At 36.4% G+C, this 21,252-nt stretch overlaps 1 protein-coding gene across 2 annotated transcripts in view; it reads left to right on the top strand.

Moving 5' to 3' along the window:
• The window catches only part of SRBD1 (S1 RNA binding domain 1), a 196,621-nt gene that overhangs the window by 29,764 nt on the left and 145,605 nt on the right, over positions 1–21,252 (top strand). For both annotated transcript variants that reach the window (XM_032592636.1, XM_030310525.1), the window contains exons 8-11: positions 4,141–4,237; positions 5,525–5,660; positions 13,824–13,927; positions 18,853–18,960. In XM_032592636.1, coding sequence (XP_032448527.1) covers positions 4,141–4,237; positions 5,525–5,660; positions 13,824–13,927; positions 18,853–18,960 — 445 coding nt within the window. The remainder of the gene's footprint in view (positions 1–4,140; positions 4,238–5,524; positions 5,661–13,823; positions 13,928–18,852; positions 18,961–21,252) is intronic.

The raw sequence follows: 21,252 nt of genomic DNA, 5'->3' as shown, positions 1-21,252 counted from the left end.
ATTTTATTGTAGTTGAATTATTAATCTTGTCAATTTTGCTAACCTTTTCTTTTAAGATAATTGCTTTCTTTTCCTTTTTAAATAATTTTTTCACATCCCAGTGTTATAAAGAATGTCCTATATTATCTTTTAAAATACTCTGTTTCTAAAAAATTATTTAATTACAAAAGTTGTATGTATTCTTTAAAAAGAATTTCAATGATTCTGACATACATGAGTTATAAAGTGAAGGCCTGCTTCCACACTTCTACTCTCCAAGTGTAAAGTTTCTTTTTTCTGAAGTGTATCTTCCTCTCCTTTTGTGTGTGTGTGCACAAGAGAGAATGAGATGGGAAGAGGGTAAGAGAGAGAATTCTAAGAAAAACCCAAGGAAAGTGACAACTGATGCATGTCAGGATACATTGGTTTTATTGACAAAATAAACCCTAGAGTGAGAGCTTTGAGTAAGCACGGCTTTTTTGGGGGAGTGCTCTGACAGGATGGGATGGGGAGATTGGTGCTCTCCTAATTCCTGCACTCATTCTAGTTTCTTTGGCCTTCTGTTGATTCTTTAGGCTGGGAGACTTAAGTGTCTATAGGGGGCAGTCTCTGTTAAGAAATTCCACAGTATGTACTACTACACTGTAGAGAATCCTAGCATACTGTAACCTGTGTTCCTTTTAAACAATTCAGCAGTGTGAGTTTGTTATTAAAAAATTAAGGATGAGTGTCTGTAAAACTCCATATGTCTGTTCACATACAAATACACTTATCTTAATCTCTGTTTCGAAAAAGGCAATAATTAAAAGAAAAAGCAAATTAGTATTATTTGTGTTTAGAGATGGGTTGAAATGAGTAAAAGTGAAGTTTGTTTAATTTTTTTTTTAATTTTTTAATGTTTATTTATTTCTGAGACAGAGAGAGACAGAGCATGAGTGGGGGAGGGGCAGAGAGAGAGGGAGACACAGAATCTGAAGCAGGCTCCAGGCTCTGAGATGTCAGCACAGAGCCAGACACGCGGCTCGAACTCACGGACCATGAGATCACGACCTGAGCCGAAGTCGGACGCTTAACCGACTGAGCTACCCGGGCGCCCCCCTGTGTACTTTTTTAACGTGTGTTTTTTAGTTAGATTTTCAAATGATTGCAAATTTAATATTTTAATAGTAGCTGAGACTGTATAGACAAGCATGAAGGTCAGCCACTGTGGGAACTTTCTTGGCCAGTGATAGTAGGTTTTCTTAGAATCAAATGTTGGAGTTTTCAGAATATCAGATGCATAAAGTTTTGTTGTCTGTTCTTATTTTTCTCTTATGGTCGATTTCTTTTCCTTTCACCTCCTTTGGTACAAAGTTTTCCTTAGTTCACTCATATACTGAATTCCTACTGGATAGGTTTGATAACTGTATCTCTGAGTGGCTATTTGTAGTGATGCTCATGGACTACATGGTGATGACACTTGGTGATACTTCTGATAATGCGGATCGGTCAAGGCTTATTGCAGCTAAGGTAGTATTAGCACATGTATTGGACTTCCTGTTTGCTTTATTCCCTTTTTCTTTCACTCTTATCATAAATGTCAAAGAATTATAATTAATTCCAAACAATCTAGGTACTGGTTTTTAAAGTTCGCTTGGAGTGTTCTTTTCTTTGCTCTTTTAGGTTATCTACAGACTCATGATCACCCTCAGATCTCTTATTGTTTCTCTAAAGAAGTATTTTCATCATTCCCATCATTTCTCAAAGAAATGTCTAAGAAACCAGATATTTCAGTGTGAAGTAGAAGACACTTCTTGCCACAGACCAACAAGAATTTGATCTGAATCAGAAACATATAGATGCCACAAATGGAATACATCCTAGAATTTCCAGAATATCCCTGTTTTGTTTACGAAGAGAAGTAGCTGATTGCTCTGTTGTACAGAAGAGGTAGCCTTAGTGCAGATAAAGTGAAAGAAATGTTGGTCCTTCAGTTTTTGTTACATTTGTGGAGCTTTGAAGAATCTGTGGCTGGAAAGCTTTCACTACAAGAAAGGAAATAAGATTTTTGGCTCCTGTAGTCCTTATTTTCTCCTGCTTTCATTGAGGTGCTAACCTTTGTGGACTTACATTATTCTTGGCTGTATTAAGCCCCAATGACCGAGTCTTTCTGATGGAAGAAGGTGCTTTTTCAAACACACAAGACTCTTTTCCAGTCTTTTCTCTTGAGAGGGCTTATGTAATTTGGATGAGTCCAGTGATTGATAATTTCTACCTCCCACTAAGAACCACTGCTCTAAGAGTTCAAGGCACCTCCCCAGCAGTGTTGGTTTTTTGTTTTTTTTTTTTCCTTAAACTTGAATGAGTATCAGAATTATCTGGGATGCTCTGTAACACAAAAGTCCCAAAGCCTAGGAATCTGTGTTTGTAACAAGTACCTAGTGTGATTGTATTCTGGGGTCCTTAGACTATAAAAACATTGCTCTAGAGCTCTAGCATAATTTTAATTATATAAGATTTATTAATTATAAAAACTTTACAAATTGTGTTCACCCAAAATGATGGGGGCTTTTCAGAGGTCTTTTGTTATAATAGCAAAATCTATAACTTCCTCTTTCTGTTCTCTCTCATCGATGGTTGTTATTGGAGATGGGTTCCATCTTCACTTTTCACTTATCACCCTGGTATTCTCATTAAACTTTGTGTAATGATGCTGTGAGGTGGTTTGGGACTCCAGGAGTTAGTGCATAGTGACTGGTTTTCTAAGATGAAGACTGATCTAGGGAGATAGCTCACCAAGAACAGACATTTATTGACTGCTTACTGTATGTCACAGCTGTTCTAGGTCCTTTACATAAACAGCCTTCTACTTCTCAAAGGTAATTCACTCCTGAAAATCCCCTCATGGGGAAATTCTCTTAAAATGTAAACAGAATTTGTATTAATTTTAATCGTTAAATTCCTTTAAAATAAATGTAGTTACTCAAGATTAGTTATAACAAAACTCAACAACGCATTTCTCTTTATTAATGACTCCATAAGTCTGTCCTCCTGTTCTCTTTGTCTTTTGTACCTATTACTCATTAAAATTATGCTCTCAGAAAAACCTACTTATGATACTTAGTGCTTGTGTAACTCAAGCTTTAATGCAAAAAAAAAAAGAAGCTTTAATGGAGATAGAACAATTAAGATAGAAGAAACGGAAGAAGGCAATGCAGATGATTTCTCTCAATGTATATAGAAGTTGATATCACAGGGGCTATAATGTTCAAGAGTCACTGCTATAAATTAGCAAACCGGAAGCACTTAGAAAGAACATAACGCACCATTGGTAGACAGTTCAACTATGAAATAGATGAACAATCACAAATAGCTCTTGTTTTGTGCTTCTGAGATTTGAGAAATTCAAGTGGGTCATTAAAAATGTGAGTAAACGGGGGCGCCGGGGTGGCGCAGTCGGTTAGGCGTCCGACTTCAGCCAGGTCACGATCTCGCGGTCCGTGAGTTCGAGTCCCGCGTCAGGCTCTGGGCTGATGGCTCGGAGCCTGGAGCCTGTTTCCGATTCTGTGTCTCCCTCTCTCTCTGCCCCTCCCCCGTTCATGCTCTGTCTCTCTCTGTCCCAAAAATAAATAAACGTTGAAAAAAATTTTTTTTTTAAATGTGAGTAAACGCCTCAGAAGTCAAAATAGGAATATTAATAAAATTACTATTTGTAAAGGATAATTTTTCTAAGTGGTATGAGATGGTATATCTTAGGTTATGACTCTGTTAATACATATTTCCCATAATACATTTAACCTCTGTAAATACTTTGTGAAGTAGGTAGTATTATTTTTGCATTTTTATAGGAAACTGAGGCACAGAGAGGTCAAGTTACTTGCCCAAAGTCAGACATTTGGTAAGTAGTGAACTAGGATTAGACCAGGCAGATGGTTCTAGAGTTGCATTTTTCACCATTAGGTTATATGGTATGTAAAGGTCCTGTATTCTTGCTTTGGAGACTTGTTACTTTTTTTTCAGAGGTAAACTGGTCAGTGCTATGATACTTTTCTGTCCTAAGTTTTTCCGTTTAAGGGTTTATTTTGACTGGAATAAATTTATTGTGATTTAATTATAGATAAAAAAAAAAAAAACCAATCTGTAGTTCTTGCTTTTGTTTTCCCTCTTACCCATTTCTTAAAGGACTTTCAGCACTCCAGGATATTGAAACGGGAGTGCAGCATATTTTAGCAGACATGATTGCTAAAGACAAAGACACGCTTGACTTCATTCGGAAATTGTGAGTAACTCTTTTATAGAGTTCTCTGCTTTGTGGACTCATGCTGGTAAGGGTCATATGGTTAGTGCTAACACCAGTGTTCATTAAAAACTTTATTTTTGGACTGTTTTTTGGTAGCAGAACTCTTTGTTCAAGCAGCAGAGCCCTAATACATAAAACAGATAAAAGTAAAGTTGCTTTAATTGAATTCTAGGCAGGGCACCTGGAACTCTGCCTGCTCATCCTCCTTACACTGAAACTCCTCAATGGAGGGCTGTGAGGAACAGTTTAAAAACTATTGCATGGTTACACAGTGTGTGCTAGAGAGATCCATGTTCATTTAGAGCGGGTGGCATGCTTTGTGAACATATGTGATGTGTGTACTATACATGTATTATATAATATCATTTAACTTTAATATCAGGTGAAGATAAAAGTGTTGACCTCAAAATGCATTTCAGCTGATGGAGAGAGCAGCTTATCCATGGTATCACAGTCCCAATTTATAAGAGATTAAAACCTCATGACCTAAGCCCTACTTGGGCCTTTGGATTTTATGCCTCATTAAAGAAAGATATCTCAAAACCCTGTTTTAATATATTTTTCAGCTGTGTATCAGCAGACAAGACAGGGTTTTCCAGCAAAAACCTTTATGCTCTTACTCTTTCTCCACATCGCTGGCTGAGTGAGGTGTGCAGAGGAGAGGAAGGGGGGAGATGAACCCGTTGACTACCATCGCTTGTCAGGATTTTTGTTAATCCAAGGGAGAGAACTTTCCTATTTCCTCAGTGGCCCTAGTAGGAATGAGTCAGAGAAGGAGAACTGCCCAGATTTTAATTGTGTTTTTGTAAGTAATTACACTGCTGAATTTGGCCTGTCGTTGGAAGCTGTCCCACCACATCCTCTTGTTTCCCTTCTTTTTAGCTTTTACTGGGCTCTGACTGCTTCACTCAGTGGTTAGGAAAGATATCTAGACTAGAATTACCGATCTGGTATCTGTAGATACCAGATGGTATCTGAACTGACATAGGCATTTTATAGGAGGATTGATATAGACATAGCTCTGGAGGACCTATGCTAGCATGAATGGGCAGAGTCCTCTTTTGATGGGTCAGTACATTTTTATAGTTGGGCATCATTTAAAAATTTTTCATTTGGTAATGGCTTAAGTTTTTGCTAACGTTATTTCCATAAAAGGTGTTTCTTTACTAAGGCATAGTAATAACTATGCCTTAACTTTTTTTTGTTAATTTTACATTAATAAAATATATTTGTAACTGCTTGTTTTGTGCATATTTATCTGAACAGGTGCCAAAATAGGTATATTTGCATCCAGTCATCTCTGGCGAAGGTGTCCTCAAAAAAAGTAAATGAGAAAGACGTTGATAAGTTTCTGCTCTACCAGAATTTTTCATGCAACATAAGAAACATCCAACATCATCAGGTAAATAAGGAAACTGCTTATCCATGCTGATAGTAATAATAATGATGATGCTTTGAATTTGCCTACTACTTTGGTTTTTAAGGAATTAAAGTTTTTAAGGCAACCATTTTTTTTCATATAAATTCTTATAATATTGTCATATCCTTCCCATTTCAAAATGGGGTAACTCAAGACCCAGAAAAGTTGCTAACATTGAGAATTATTAGTAGGGCTGACAATACACTACTTCAGATATTTTGACTTTCTGGCTGGTGATCTTTTGTATTAGACTTTGCTTCTCAGTGTGCTTGGATTTGAGCTCAATTCTGGATCTTTTTCATATGACATACAAATTAGAGGTATTCTGATTTAGAATAAAGTGTGAGAGATCTCACTTAGTTGTATAAACATAGTTGTTTTATCTCAGTGTTTTAATTTCATTTTTCAGTTTACTGATTTTTTTTCCTAATTGTAGTCATAGGTTGTCTCTACAGTGTATAAAGTGGCTTTTATGTCACATAGGGGAAAAAAAGATTATTTACAAACTGAAATTTTAATTACTGTTTTTTACCTATGTAGCTACTTTTACCAGTGTTCTTTATTTCTTTGCATACTTTTGAGTTATTGTCCAGTGTCTTTTCATTTCTGCCTAAAGTAATTCCTGTAACAATTAAATGTAGGGCTCGTCTATTAGTGACAGACTCCTTCAGTTTTTGTTCATCTGTAAGGTCTTAATTTCTCTTTCTTTTTTAAAATATATTTTTAATTGTGATAAAATACATGTAACATATGTGTTTAACTTATAATCTTACCATCCTGGTTTTTTTTTTTTTTTAGCTTTTTTTTTTAATGTTTATTTATTTTTGAGACAGAGACAGAGCATGAACGGGGGAGGGTCAGAGAGAGAGGGAGACACAGTATTCGAAGCAGGCTCCAGGCTCCGAGCTGTCAGCACAGAGCGAGATGCAGGGCTCGAATTCACGGACCGTGAGATCATGACCTGAGCCAAAGTCGAAAGCTCAGCGGACTCAGCCACCCAGGCACCCCATTTACCATCCTGTTTTTAAATGTACAGTTCAGTATTGTTAAGTATATTCACATTGTTGTACAGCCAATCTCCAGAAATTTTTCAGGATATAGAATTCGTGGTTGACATTTTTTTTCCAGCAGTTTGAATTTATCATCCCACCGTCTCGTGGCTTCCATGGTTTTGATGAAGAATCAGCTGTTGATCTTATTGAATCCTTAACACATAATGAATTACTTCTCTTACTTCTTTGAGGATTCTCTGGCTTTAGGTTTGGACAGTTTGATTATAATGTGTCTCACTGTGGATCTCTTTGAGTTTATCCCTCTTGGGATTTATTATGATTCTTGGGTGTGTTGATGAATGTTTTTTTATCAAAACTGGGAAATTTGGGGCCATTATTTCTTCAAATATTCTTTCTGCCTCTCTCTTCTCTCCTGGGTCTCCTGTTATATGTATGTTGGTATACTTGATGGTGTCCCATAGGTCTCTCAGACTCTGTTTATTTGTTTATTTTTCTTCTCAGACTTCATAAATCACAATTGACCTATCTTCAAGTTTGCTGATGAAATTCTGCTTCCGCTTGCTCAAATTAACTATTGAACCCTTTTAGTAAATTTTTCATTTCAGTCATTGTAGTTCTTGGCTCAGAATTTCTATTTGGTTTCTTATAATTCTCAACTCTATTTATATTCTGTTTTTGTTGAGACTGCATTCTCTTAATTCCCTTTAGGTCTCTGTCCATGATTTCCTTGAGCTTGGAGCATATTTAAAACAGTGGTCTAATTAAGACTAATGTCTGAGCTTCTTCAAGGATAGTTTCTGTCAGTTTCTTTTTTTTTCCCCTGTAAATGGGTCATACTTTACTGATTCTTTGTATGCCTTGTGGTTTTATGCTAAAAACTTGACATTCTGAGTGTTATACATTGCCAACACTGAAAATCAGATCTTCCCCCCACCCGCATCCTTGGTATATGTTGCTGCTACCTTTGGTGGGGAGGTTTGTGGATGTTTTTGTTGTTGTTTAGTGCCTTCTGAATTATTTTTGAAACATCTGTATTCATCTTTGTCATGTGTGACCACTGACATTTCTTCCATTAGCTTTGTGGACAGCTAGTTATTTGACAGAGGTTTTCTTAATGCCTGGAGCCAAAACAAAAAACAAACTCTCCCCAGTTCTTGCAGATTGGCTGTGTGTGGGTAGTCCTTCAACATTGGCCTAGAAAGGCTGTTTACACCTCTGCCTTAGCTTTCACTTCCTGTTTGCATGGAGCCCAAAGGTCCGTCAAAGGTGAAAGCTTAAGGTCTTTTCAGAGTGTGTGTCTTGTCCCAAGCATGCACGCAGACTCCCGGATTCTCTAATCTATGCAGGAACTTTACAAAGACTCTTTCCCCTTTAGTATCTAATTTTCAAGCCTCTTTTTCATTGAGGTTTTTTTGACGTTTGTTAGTTGCCCTGACTGTAATCCCTACATCTACTGTTAGCCCTCACCCCTCAACACTGTGGCACAATTATTTGCCTTTAAATACTTCTAACAAATGCCACTCAGGAAATGGCTTCTGTCCTGGGGAAGCTCTGAGGCAAAACAAAGGCCAGCCCTTGAGTCTGTCCTTCAGGGAGCCATCAAACAGGTCAAAACACAAGATCACAAATTTTTGAGAATATGATCCATGTCGCTCCCTCTGGCCCTAGCAACCTGCCCTAGGAATGAGGCTGTTATCTTCATGGCCGCTGCTCATCTACAGAGCGAAGGAGAGCAAATGGTAAGTTCAAAGTGCTCTTTTACCAAGATTCTGTGGCTTCTTGTTTCTTTAAGTGTTCCTCTGGTTGTTATAAGCTTTTTACTAGGGTCCAGAGTTCTGAAAAAGTTGATTCTGACAGTTTTTGCCAGCTTATTACTATTGTAGTAGGATGGACTTTTGGAGTTCCCTACTCTACCATGTTAGTGATGTCTTATGTAACAGCATCTTTAAAGTGTGATATGTAGTCCCCTTGCTCTATTCCAAAACCAGAATGTGGCTTTAACATTATAAAGTGTTCTTCTTTACTTCATTTAATGGTTTTTAGCTTAAAGTCTACATTGGTATCAGGATTGCAACCTGTATTTTCTTTCTTTTTTAAAAATTTTTTAATGTTTATTTATTGTTGAGCAAGAGAGAAGGAGGGACAGAGAGAGAGAGAGGGAGACAGAGGATCTGAGACAGACTCTGCACTGACGCAGGGAGCCTGATGTAGGGTTTGAGCTCACAAACTGCGAGATCATGACCTGAGTCGAAGTCAGACACTCAACCAACTGAGCCACCCAGGCTCCCCGCAACCTGTATTTTCTTAATGGATATTGATTCCATTTTAATCTTAGCCCTACAGTTATATGAAATGCCTGGCCTTAGTCCTTTTGCCAAAACTTTCCAGTCCTCTTTTGGGTGAAGCTTATTCTCTAGTCAAATAGAGAGTTGGCAAAGTTTTTCTGTAGAGGACCAGAGAATAAATGTTTTAGATTTTCTGAGCCAGGTGGGTTTTCCGGCAATTACACAGCTGTCATTGCAGCATGAAAGCGGTCATAGATAATACACAAACGAGTGAGCATGGTTGTGTTTTAATAAAATTCTATTTATGAAAACAGGTGTTCATCTGGATTTGTCCCATGAACCATAGTTTACTGACCACTACTCTTCTGTATTTTTCAAGGATGGTATATATGAACAGTATTTTCTGAGTTCTAACACATTCACAGTTGTTTCCTATGGGCTTGATACATGGACAGCTTGGATCAGTATATTTTTTGTTTTCACTTTCTTCCCTTAACTTTCTTAAATATGTTGCTCCGCTGTTGTCTTGCTTTCTTTGTTGTTTTAGAGAAATCAGATGGCGATCTAGTTCTGGTTCCTAGAAATGCCATAGATGTAGGTCCTATGTTATTTTATTTTCTTTATTAAGGTTTTATTTTATTTTATTTATTTATTTTTAATTTTTATTTATCTTTGAGACAGAGAGAGAGAGAGTGACAGAGCGTGAGCAGGGGAAGGACAGAGAGAGAGGGAGACACAGAATCCAAAGCAGGTTCCAGGCTCTGAGCTGTCAGCACAGAGCCTGACATGGGACTCAAACTCACAAACCACAAGATCATGACCTGAGTGAAGCTGGATGCTTAACTGACTGAGCCACCCAGGCGCTCCTTATTTTTAAATGGTTATGTATTTATTTTGAGAGAGAGTGATTACATGTGAGTGGGGTAGGATCAGGGAGAGAAGAAGAGAGGGAGAGAGAGAATTCCAAGCAGAACCTGATGCAGGGCTCTATCTCACCACGGTGAGATGATGACCTGAGCTAAAATCAAGAGTTGGGTATTTAACTGACTGAGCCAGTCAAGTGTCCCTCTTTATTAAGGTCTTATAGGAAGATGAGGGGGAGATTTGGAATCAAGAGATTGCCAGTTTTTCCAAACTTGGAAGTGCTCACTATAAACATTTTTAAAATTGAGTTTTTCTTCCATCTGCATTTTACTGTTAAAAGAGAGGATAATGAAAAGATTAGAGTACATTACTTTTTGTGGGATATTTCTCATCATAACAGCTGTTAATGTTTGTAACTTATGATGATACAGATGTGAAAAGGTGTTTTTTTGGTGTAAGGTAACATGGAGATTATCCTACAAATTTTTCTTGAACACTTATTTTATATCAGTTCCTACTTGGAGTGTAGAGGTGACATGGTCTTTGCTCTTGTTGTATTATTTATATGTTCTAGATCTAACTCTTTTATGTGATAACTGATTTGCAAAACTTTTCTTCCATGTTATGTGTTCTCTTTTCACTTTCTTTTTTATTTTTAATTTTTTTAATGTTTATTTATTTTTGAGAGAGACAGCATGAGTGGGGAGGGGCAGGGAGAGGGAGACACAGAATCCGAAATAGGCTCCAGGCTCTGAGTGTCAGCACAGAGCCCCACGTGGGGCCCTAGCCCATGAACCGCGAGATCATGACCTGAGCTGAAGTTGGATGCTTAACTGACTGGCCACTCAGGCGCCCCTCTTTTCACTTTCTTAATTGTATCCTTTGAGGCATAATGTTATTGAAGTCCAGTCTGTTTACTTTTTTCCTTTAGTGATTGGTCATGTAGTATTATATCTAAAACCTTACCTAATTCATGGTCACAAGGATTTTCTCTTATATTTTCTTCTAAGAGTTTTATAGATTTAGTTCTTATGTTAAGGTCTAAGGTCAGTTGTGAACAATTTTTGTGTATGATGTGAGGAAGGCAACCAGCTTCATTTTTTTTGCAAATACCGTACCCCTGTAGCTTCATTCTTTTGAACGTAGCTATCCAGTTGTCTGGGCGTCACTTGTTGAAAAGACTGTATTTTCCCCAATGGACTATCTTGGCATCCTTGTTGAAAATCAGTTAATTCTGGGCATATGCATTTATTTCTAAACTCTTTTAATTTTATTCTACTAAGCTATGTATCTATCCTTATGCCTGTACCACACAGTTGTGATTACTGTTAGCTTTGTAATAAGTTTTGAAATCAGAAGGTGGGAGTCCTCCAACTTTGTTCTTCTTTTTCAAGATTGACTCTGGGTTGCTTGAACTTCTATATGAATTGTAGAATTAGTTTGTCAGTTTCTGGAGAGAAGCTAGCTGGAATTTGATAGGTGTGCATTGAATCTGTAAATCAATTTGGGGAGTATTGCCATCTTAGCAATATTAAGCCTCTGGTTCATGAACATGGGATGTTTTTCCATTTCTTCAATTTCTTTTAACAATGTTTTGTAGTTCTCAGAGTTTACGTTTTGCATGTCCTTTGTTAAATTTATTCCTAAGTATTTTATTCCTTTTGTTGCTATGGTAAATGGAATTAAAAAAAAATACTTTCAGAATGCTTACTGCTAGTGTGTAGAAAGTGATTATCCTGAAATCCTGCTGAACTCCTTTTTTTAGTTCTGATAGCTTTATGGTGAATCCCTTAGGGTTTTCCATATATAAGATCATATTATCTGCAAATAGATATATTTCTTTCTTTTCAATTTAGGTGTCTTCTTTTTCTTTTTCTTGCCTAATTACTCTGGCTAGAACCTCCAGTACAATGTTGAAAATAGAAGTGGCAAGAGTAGACCCTTGTAATCTTAGAGGGAAGGCATCCAGTCTTTCACCATGAAATATGATGTTATCTGTGGAGTTTCTGTATGTGATTTTTATAGCATTGAAGAAGTTGCCTTCTATTTCTAATTTGTAGAGTGTTTTTATCATGAACAAAGCTGGAATTTTGTCTGATATTCTTTTTGCATATATTATGTAAGAAGATAATTGTGTAATTTTTGTTTTTTATTTTATGGGTATCATGTATTATGCTAGTTGATTTTTGGGTGTTAAAGCAACTTTGCATTCCTGGAATAAATCCCTTTTGATCCTGGTGTGTAATCCTTTTTATATATTTATGAATTTGGTTTACTACTTTTTTATTGAGTATTTTCATGTCTATATTCATAAGAGATAATGATCTTAATTTTTTTCTTGCAATGTTCTTGTCTGGTTTGGGTATCAGTGTAAATAGAGTTGGGAAGTTTTCTATGGTATATTTTGGAAGGGTTTGTGAAGAATTGGTATTAATTCTTTAAATGTTTGGTCGAATTCTATGGTGAAGCTATTTGGGCCTGGACATTTTCTTGTGGGAAAATTTTAAATTACTAATTCAGTCTTCTTTACTTAATTTAGATCTTTTTGGATTTTCTGTTTTTATTTTACTGTTTGGCAGTCTGTCTTTTTAAGAATTTTTTTCATTTTATTTATGTGATGTAATTTGACATGCAGTTGTTCATAGTATTCTGTTATGATCTTTTTTATTTCTCTAATTTCAATAGTAATGACCCCTCTTGTTTTTGATTTTGGTAATTGGAATGCTTCCTCCCTTTTTTCTTGGTCTAATAAAAGGTTTGTTAATTTTGTGACATTTTCAGAGAACCAACTTTTGGTTTTGCTAGCATTATTTTCTATTATTTTTCTGTTCTCTTTTTATTTTCCCTCTATATTATTTCCTTTCTTCTACTTGCTTTAGGTTTGTTTGCTCTTCTTTATTTTTTTTTTTAATTTTTTAATGTTTATTTTTGAGAGAGAGAGACAGCATGAGCAGGGAGGGGCAGAGAGAGAGGGAGACACAGAGTCTGAAACAGGCTCCAGGCTCTGAGCTGTCAGCACAGAGCCTGATATGGGGCTTGAACTCACGAACCATGAGATCATGACCTGAGCCGAAGTTGGATGCTCAACTTACTGAGCCACCCAGGTGCCCCTGTTTGCTCTTCTTTAAAGGAGTGTTTTTAATATATTTTGAGACAATTACTCTTTTATTTTTTATTATTTTTTTTTCAACGTTTATTTATTTTTGGGACAGAGACAGAGCATGAACGGGCGAGGGGCAGAGAGAGAGGGAGACACAGAATCGGAAACAGGCTCCAGGCTCCGAGCCATCAGCCCAAAGCCCGACGCGGGGCTCGAACTCACGGACCGTGAGGTCGTGACCTGGCTGAAGTCGGACGCTTAACCGACTGCGCCACCCAGGCGCCCCCAATTACTCTTTTAATATATTCATTAAGAGATAGCTTGAACTGAATTTACATTTTTCCTTTATTTGTAATCTTTGTTATTTGGGACAGAGTAGTCTTAGAAAAATTATTATGTAAAATGAAGAAAATACATACCTCACTGGTGGCTTTGAAAATTAAATGAGGTAAGTATTTAAAGTGCTTAGATGGACTTGACAATTAGTAAATGCTAAATAAATGGTGACAGTAGTTACTATTCCACATGGGAATTTGCATGTTTGTAAATCTCAGCCATAAATTTTCACAAATGTGAAAAATATATTTTTTAACTCCAGATGATCAAAAATTTTCAGTTAATCAAATCTGAAATGAGATTCTTAGATCACCAAAGTCTCTTTCTGTGAATGTCATAGGCTTTTACCAGTATTTTATTAAAATAATTTTTTTTTAATATAAAGAAGTGATTATTTTTAAATACATTTTGGTAAATAAATGAATGAAAAATTCATATAGCTCTAGACTCGATAACTGCTCTTTTATTTCACAAATGTTGACTGATTAAATTGACCATTTATATATTTTGTGGATCATCAGTCTTTGCCATATATGTTTGCATTCAGATCCTGGCAATTAACCGTGGGGAAAATTTGAAGATACTGACTGTTAAGGTCAACATTTCTGATGGCGTGAAGAATGAATTCTGTAGGTGGTGCATCCAAAACAGGTCTGTTTATAGATTTTTAAAGAATTTCTTTCTTTTCTAAAATAAATATAAATGTTGTGTATGTTTAAATAGGAAACAGGATGTATTGAGTATTTAAATAAATTATTCATATTACTTATCTCTAGGGAGAGGGATTTTTACTTAGTACTTTTTTGTACTGTTGGAATCTTATAATAAGAGTGTTTTCTCTTATGAAAAGGTAAATTAACAAAAACATGCTGTATATGACAGATCTGAAATGTTTTGATCATTAAGGATAATTGAAGCAAAACTATAATTTGTCAGATATTATAATATAAATCTCTAAAGCTATATATGCAGTTTACCTAAAATATTTTGCACAGTAAAGATGATTGCAGTTAACATTAAATTTATTGGAAATTTCAGAGAAATCTCTAAGCTTATGTAACTTTTTATTATCTTTTTTCATTTGTTAACAGAACCTTTTAAAATTGCACCATATGTTTGTATAGAACTTCTAACTTTTAGTTTTCCCTTTTCAGAGTGTATTTGATCCTTATAACAATCTGGTTCGTTGGTAGAGCAGATTTGTAGCTGCCATTTTGCGAGTGAGAAAACTGATACAAAGGTCAAGAAGATTGCCTGGCAGTTAGGATATGTAGTTCTGTGTAACCTTAAGTTAGGGAGATTGCTGGGAAAGCTATTTGAAGAGTCGGATGAATTTTTCTTTGAGAGGAACCAGTACTGTGTACTTTAGAAATTAGCTCTCTCATCCAACATAGTACTTTCATCAATTCATTGGAAGCCGCTTTGCCAAAAACCAGTTCCATGAAGGATTAACTTGCTTAATGACCAAATAATGCTAACCAAGGACTCATGAAGTGAAATGTCTATCTCAATGTTACTCAGTAGGTAAATTGTGTAAGCTAATTATGTTATAGCCATACATGGAATTCTGTGCAGCCATCTTGAAAAGTTGAGATAGAGCTGAACTTGAGATACAAACATGTCTTACTGGGTTAAAAAGACAGCTTATAATTAGTATTTATAGTATGGTTTCATTAATGGCAAAAAATGTCTGTGTGTAAGAACATTTTTTGGAAAAATACAAATGATCTATTCCATAGCTCTGGTGTGAGATTTTAATTTTCTGTTGTATACTCTCCTGTGGATTTTGTAGGTGTTTTTTTTAGTGAATGTTTATTTTCTTTGTAAACAAATAAATTTCATTAAAAATAAAAAGGAAGTAAATACCTAAAAGAAATCATAGATTTAAACAGTAGTGTGAAGAAATTAGATAGTTTTAATTTAAAATATGATGAAACTCTGAGATAGTTGCATAGAAAGAACAAAATCTTGAGGCCCCTGGGTGGCTCAGTTGTTAAGCGTCTGACTCCTGATTTTGGCTCAGGTCACAGCCCTGCATCGGGGTCTGTGCTGATGGTGCGGATTGGGATTCTCTCTATCCCTCTTTCTCTGCCCCTCTCCCACTCGGCTCTCTCTCTCTCAAATGTAAATAAGTAAACATTTAAAAACAAAACAAAAAAACCCAAAATTCTAAGAAGCAAATATATCTGAGTTTGAATTCCAGTTATATTACTTCTTACCCTTGTGACTATGAGCATGTTATTTCTTTCTCAGTTTCATTATTGTCTAAATGATAAGTAATACCTTTTTCACATATTTGAGAGAAGTAAATGATAGTCCATTTAATTGTGTAGCCTTCAGTGGTATCTTTTATTACAAAGTAGTGGGATTATTGTGCATATTTCCTTTTTAGAAATATCTTTTATAAATAGGGGGACAACTTCCTAATAAGGAAGTATTAGTTATGGTTTTAGCCTATTATCTTCATACTGAGTAGATGTTAAGGAGTGGTTTCCTTACAGTGATTTAAATGGTTTTTCTTGGTTCATCTATATTTTATTTTATTCAATTCAATTCAATTGAATAATTGGTAATATTATTTAACCTATACTATAATACTTTACTATGGTATAGTGATATGTTTCAGTTACATTCTAGAAGCTTCTCTGTATATAGATAATTGAAGAAACACTTCTATGGGAAGTAAAGACCTGAAACAAGAGCTAGCTAAATTATTTCTCTGGGAACCAAAGAAACATTCTCAGGGAATTGTTTTCTTTTTTTTAAACACATTTGAATGACTGGAGATGCTTACTCAAATCTTTCCTTCTTCATCCTCTTCTGTTTTGTTTATTCTCTATGCCCCTTCTTCTTTCACCTTCCACCTCTCTCATGTATTCATCCATTCAGGTTATATGCTAGATGCTGGGGATCCACCTGTAGCCTTATGCTACAGATAAATACGCTGTTTGTCCTTGGTGACAATATAGTTTAATGGAGAAGATCCTGACAAGTGGTTAAGGGTATGCTGAGGTCATAAAGGAGAACTGCAGTGTTTCATGAGTCTGTAACAGGGAACCCTAATGGAGTCTGGGTTGCATGCATATGTAGGTCAGAGACAGAAGGAGAGGAACAAAAAGCAACATGAAATGACAATTGACTTGTAGGCATGGGCCGGATTGATCATACCTAGCTTTCTAGACAGGGAAGGATTTTGTTCTTCTTTATCTTAAGGGTAATGGAAAGCCAATAAAAGGTTTAAACAGAGGATTATCATAATGATCAGTTTGCATTTTAAGATCACTCTGGCTCAGTATAGGGAATTATTTGGAAGGAAACCAGAGTAGATGTGGGGGCAAGAGATAAGGTTTAAGGAAGACTGTTGAGGCTTCCAGAAGGATCAGATAGGCAATGTTAAGGATTCCTGGTTTCTTCCTACTAGCAATGGGGAAACCTTGGTTTGGCCTTAAAGGGAATGACCCCCAGCAGATATCAGGTACATACATCTAAAAAAATCTCTCCTTTAGGGCCTTCCTGCCTCTAAGGACTGTCTTCCTATCTTATTGTCTCATGACCCAGGACTGTGTTCTCTCCTAACTTGCCAAGCTCCATAGCATGATGTGTAAGACGCTTAGTGATCTGAGCTCTGCCATGTTTTCTAGCCCCCTCTACCCCCACACCTGCTCCTGGCAGTTATGCTCTAGCAGTACTAATCTACTTGTAGTCACTTAGACTCATCATGTGCTTTCATGCCTCTGTGCTTTTTCATATGCTATGGTTTCTTACCAGTATGCTTTTCTTTCTGGGTCTTGTTTGATAAAGCACAGTTAATTTTTTCAAAACCCGTCTCAGATGCTTCTTCTGGGACATCTTTCTTGACATTGGGCTCTCCAAATTAATAATAACAGTAATAATATTATTAATTTTAATATTAATTATGTGTATCCAATTCATATCCTACTCCTCCCTACCCCTCATGCCCTCAGATAAAGGTGACAGTAGAGAGTTACAGAGATTTGTGTGGAAAGATGTATGTCCTGAAAGCACTTTCATTTAAATTAAAAAACAAAACTATATGCTACTCAGATAATAATCTTCTATGGAAGGGATTCAATTAGTTATTATGAAATCTTTGGTATACTATATAATTGATTCTTGAATGTTTATTCACTGAAGTTTAGTTAATTTCCTACCTGAGATAAGTAAGGGAGATGACAGTGTCCCTAAGGTATATTAATGGTTTATTTTATTATTATTTATAAAGTAAATATTTATTAGTGGTTTATATTTAAGAGTCATTGAAGGGCAAGGGCAGAGATACTCTAGATGGATGGAAACACAGAAGGGGTAAGGCTGAATCTGTCCTTTTTAGCTTATGCTTTTCTCTTATTGTTCTCTATCCAGTGTCCACTAACATTTGATTCTCTGACATTTATATCGATCAGCATGTGTGCAGATACACTGCATGGTAGAGCACTACAGCCTGAGGAGTAGAGTGAGTTCTACTCAGGAATGGCAAGAGGCAAGAGTTAAAACAGAGTTTGTCCTTTGCTCAGTCTGCTCTCTCAGGAAGAGATAAAGAAATGGGGCAAAGAGGATACATGTTTGTCTTAGCTTTGATGCCATAACAAAATACCATAGACTAGGTGGCTTAAAGAACAGAAATTTATTGGGGCGCCTGGGTGGCGCAGTCGGTTAAGCGTCCGACTTCAGCCAGGTCACGATCTCGCGGTCCGTGAGTTCGAGCCCCGCGTCAGGCTCTGGGCTGATGGCTTGGAGCCTGGAGCCTGTTTCCGATTCTGTGTCTCCCTCTCTCTCTGCCCCTCCCCCGTTCATGCTCTGTCTCTCTCTGTCCCAAAAATAAATAAAAACGTGGAAAAAAAAAAATTAAAAAAAAAAAAAAAAAAAAAAAAAAAAAAAAAAAAGAACAGAAATTTATTTTCTCCCAGTTCCGGACACTGTAAAGTCAAGGTGCAGGCTGATTTGGTTTCTGGTGAGAACCCTCTTCTCGGCTTGTAGACTGCTGCCTTCTCACTGTGTCCTCACCTGACTGGGAGAGAGAGGGATGGAGAGAGGGCAGGCTCTCTGATATCTTTTCTTTCAAGGCACTAATGCCATCATGAAGGCCCTTACTCTCACTACTGTATTTAAACCTAATTATCTCCCAAAGGCCCTATCTCCAAATAACATCTCACTGGGGGTTAGAACTTCAATATATTAATTTTAGGGGACATAATTCAGTTCACAGCAGTGCATTAGTCATTTTCTGGTGACTTTTTTTTTTTCTGGTGACTTTTTTATATCTTAATATTTTCACCATTATTAATAATGCTTCGGGAGACTCTTCCCAGAATAAGAAAGTTTTTTCCTCCTTTAAGTTTTATGTATGGATGTGGTTACCAGGTTTTTAAAAATAAGAACTCCAGATGTCATAGTAATAATTTCCAGACATCACAGTCTTTCCTCACAGATTATGTTACTTTGGCTTCGATAAAGTTTCCCCCTCTTCTGTTCCACTTCCTCTCCCCTCTTCAGGAGCCCTTTCATGGTCTTGTTATTGTTACATCAGTTTTAGTGTAGGCTTTTCTTTTTTGCAGGTGGAGACCACGTGGCTTTGCAAGGCCGGAGTTAATGAAGATCTTACACAGTTCACTGGATGATTCTTTTAAACGCCTTATTTATCCTCTCCTCTGTAGAGAGTTCAGGTATGCATCTTATTTAATTTTATATACCATTTATTATTATGTATGGTAATACATACATTACCATTAAAGCATGAAGTAAATATTTGTTGATCCACTAACCAGTCCAAAGAACTGAGTCAGAATCACAAAGTAATTATAGTTAAGTCTCGATTTCAATCTGTAGAGGCAGTCACATGCATAGATCACAAAACGTAACTCTTAGTTACAACATACTTTTCAAATCTTGACCACTTAATGTATACCCCTTCCAGTCTTACAATACCAGTTTTGCACTTTGACAGCCAAGACAAGCAAATGGTTTTATTGATGAGAGATTTGACTTGGGAATAATAAACCAAGAAGTTAATGAAGAATTTAGTTGGAAGCGGTTTTTGGAGATAAGAGAACCAAAGACACCATAAGGAAATCCATGGAGCACATGATGCATTTCTTACTATGAAGAGAGAAGGCTAATATATACGTTTTAAACTTCCAACTGGGAGTTATTTGGGTGAATATTATCAGCAATGATGAGTGAATATTAGAGGAGATGATTAAAGTGACCATCTAAGTGGACTAGCAGAAGGACTAAGAGTTACAAAGAACTGCGGAAGAGCTAAGGTGCAGATTGTGAGTTTTTGTCGGGGAGGAGATGGAAAGAACTTGTGGGAGGCAAAACCCTCTTTCCTGCTTCTCTCTTGCCTTTGTAGTCAGTCTTCAAACCCGCCATTCCCTTCTATATTCCTTCCTATGTGCTTTAGACTTTTCTTCATTCTCTTTTATGGGTTTCAGCAAGGATTACTTGAGAGTAGATTTCTAGCCATCTCTTCAAGCTCACTAGAATTGATAGCAACCTTTATAATGTTTGGCTGTTTTTCTTTTACTGGACTTGGCCATTGACTTTGGAGGTGTTATGAGCAGGGTTTGAGGAGGGGCGCCTGAGTGGCTCAGTTGGTTAAGCGTCCGACTTCGGCTCAGGTCATGATCTCATGGTTTGTGAGTTCGAGCTCCGCATCGGGCTCTGGGCTGACAGCTCGGAGCCTGGAGCCCGCCTCAGATTCTGTGTCTCCCTCTGTCTGCTCCTCTGCTGCTTGCACTCTGTCTCTCACATTGTCTCAAAAATAAACAAACATTAAAGAGCGGGGTTTGAGGAGGTACTATTGAAAAAGACACACAGCTTTTTTAACCAGCTTCTTTTTATCAAAGTCATGCATTTTCTTGATTCATCCTTCATAGCTCAGTTGTCCCTTAATAGTATTGTTTCGGTTTGAATCCTATTTCATTTCAAGTCTGTGTGAGGTACCATCTCTTGCTTTTGAGTGCTAGGGCATAAAATTTTAAAATAAGGGATTTTGTTTATAATGAAGGAAAAAGAGAAAATTACTTTATTCAAAATTTTATTTCCTTTTATATATTTTTTCTTTATCTTGTTTTTTCATATTGCATGAAATGTCCAGTAGTGCTTTTGACATTTTTGCATACATTTGATTTGAGTAGCTTCACTGCCTATGGAATGATTTCACTGAGATTTAATGTAAACCATTTGGGTGTGGGTGTGTTAATGTATAACCCTTCTTTGACTTATATTAGCAGTGGGCAAGCAAGACCACTTTTCTTCTCTTTTTCTAAAATGGCTGTGGTTAAAAAAAATATGTATCTTATTTTAGTCTGTAAGTTGGTTTGCAGACATTGTCTGCAGATGTGTCTCTTGATAGAAATACTTGTAATTACCTGAACAGCAATTGAGGGAGAAAACTCCCAATTGATTTTTCTTTAAAGAAAATTAACTTGATTCTCTAATTAAAAAGAAATTTGTCCTAATGTAGAAAAATTGAAAGAATTAGTAAAACATAAAAAAGCTCACAAAATTTCACTACCTAGAGATAATCATGAACATATACATTCAGTTCAGTTGACTATATATATATATATAGTGTCATTTTTCACACCTATCTCTTTCATCAATCCTACATTGTCAGTTACCAAGTGCTGTCTATTCTCCCATCCATCCTTTATCATACCTTGAATTTCGCCTCCTCTTATTCTCTGTGGTTACGGTTTTAGTTCAGGACATCATAATTAGTTGTCTGGATTACTCTTCTGGGGTCATAGATGATCTCTGTCTTTGTTTTGCAATAACACATTTCACTTTGCCATCCTAAAACTCTCATCTGATTATTTCATGCTCTTCTACTTAAAATTCTTCAATGGCTCTTCTTTGTCTCTAGGATTAAAGCCAGGCTCTTCAGAAGAACATGCCTAACCCTTTGTGGTTGGATTTTGTTTTGACTTATATCTTGGTATTTCTTTTTA

Source organism: Lynx canadensis, chromosome A3 (genome assembly GCF_007474595.2).
Source record: "Lynx canadensis isolate LIC74 chromosome A3, mLynCan4.pri.v2, whole genome shotgun sequence".
In the NCBI taxonomy this organism is placed as follows: Eukaryota; Metazoa; Chordata; class Mammalia; order Carnivora; family Felidae; genus Lynx; species Lynx canadensis.
The sequence above is the reverse complement of the archived record's forward strand: the minus strand, read 5'-3'. Positions and strand labels throughout refer to the sequence as shown.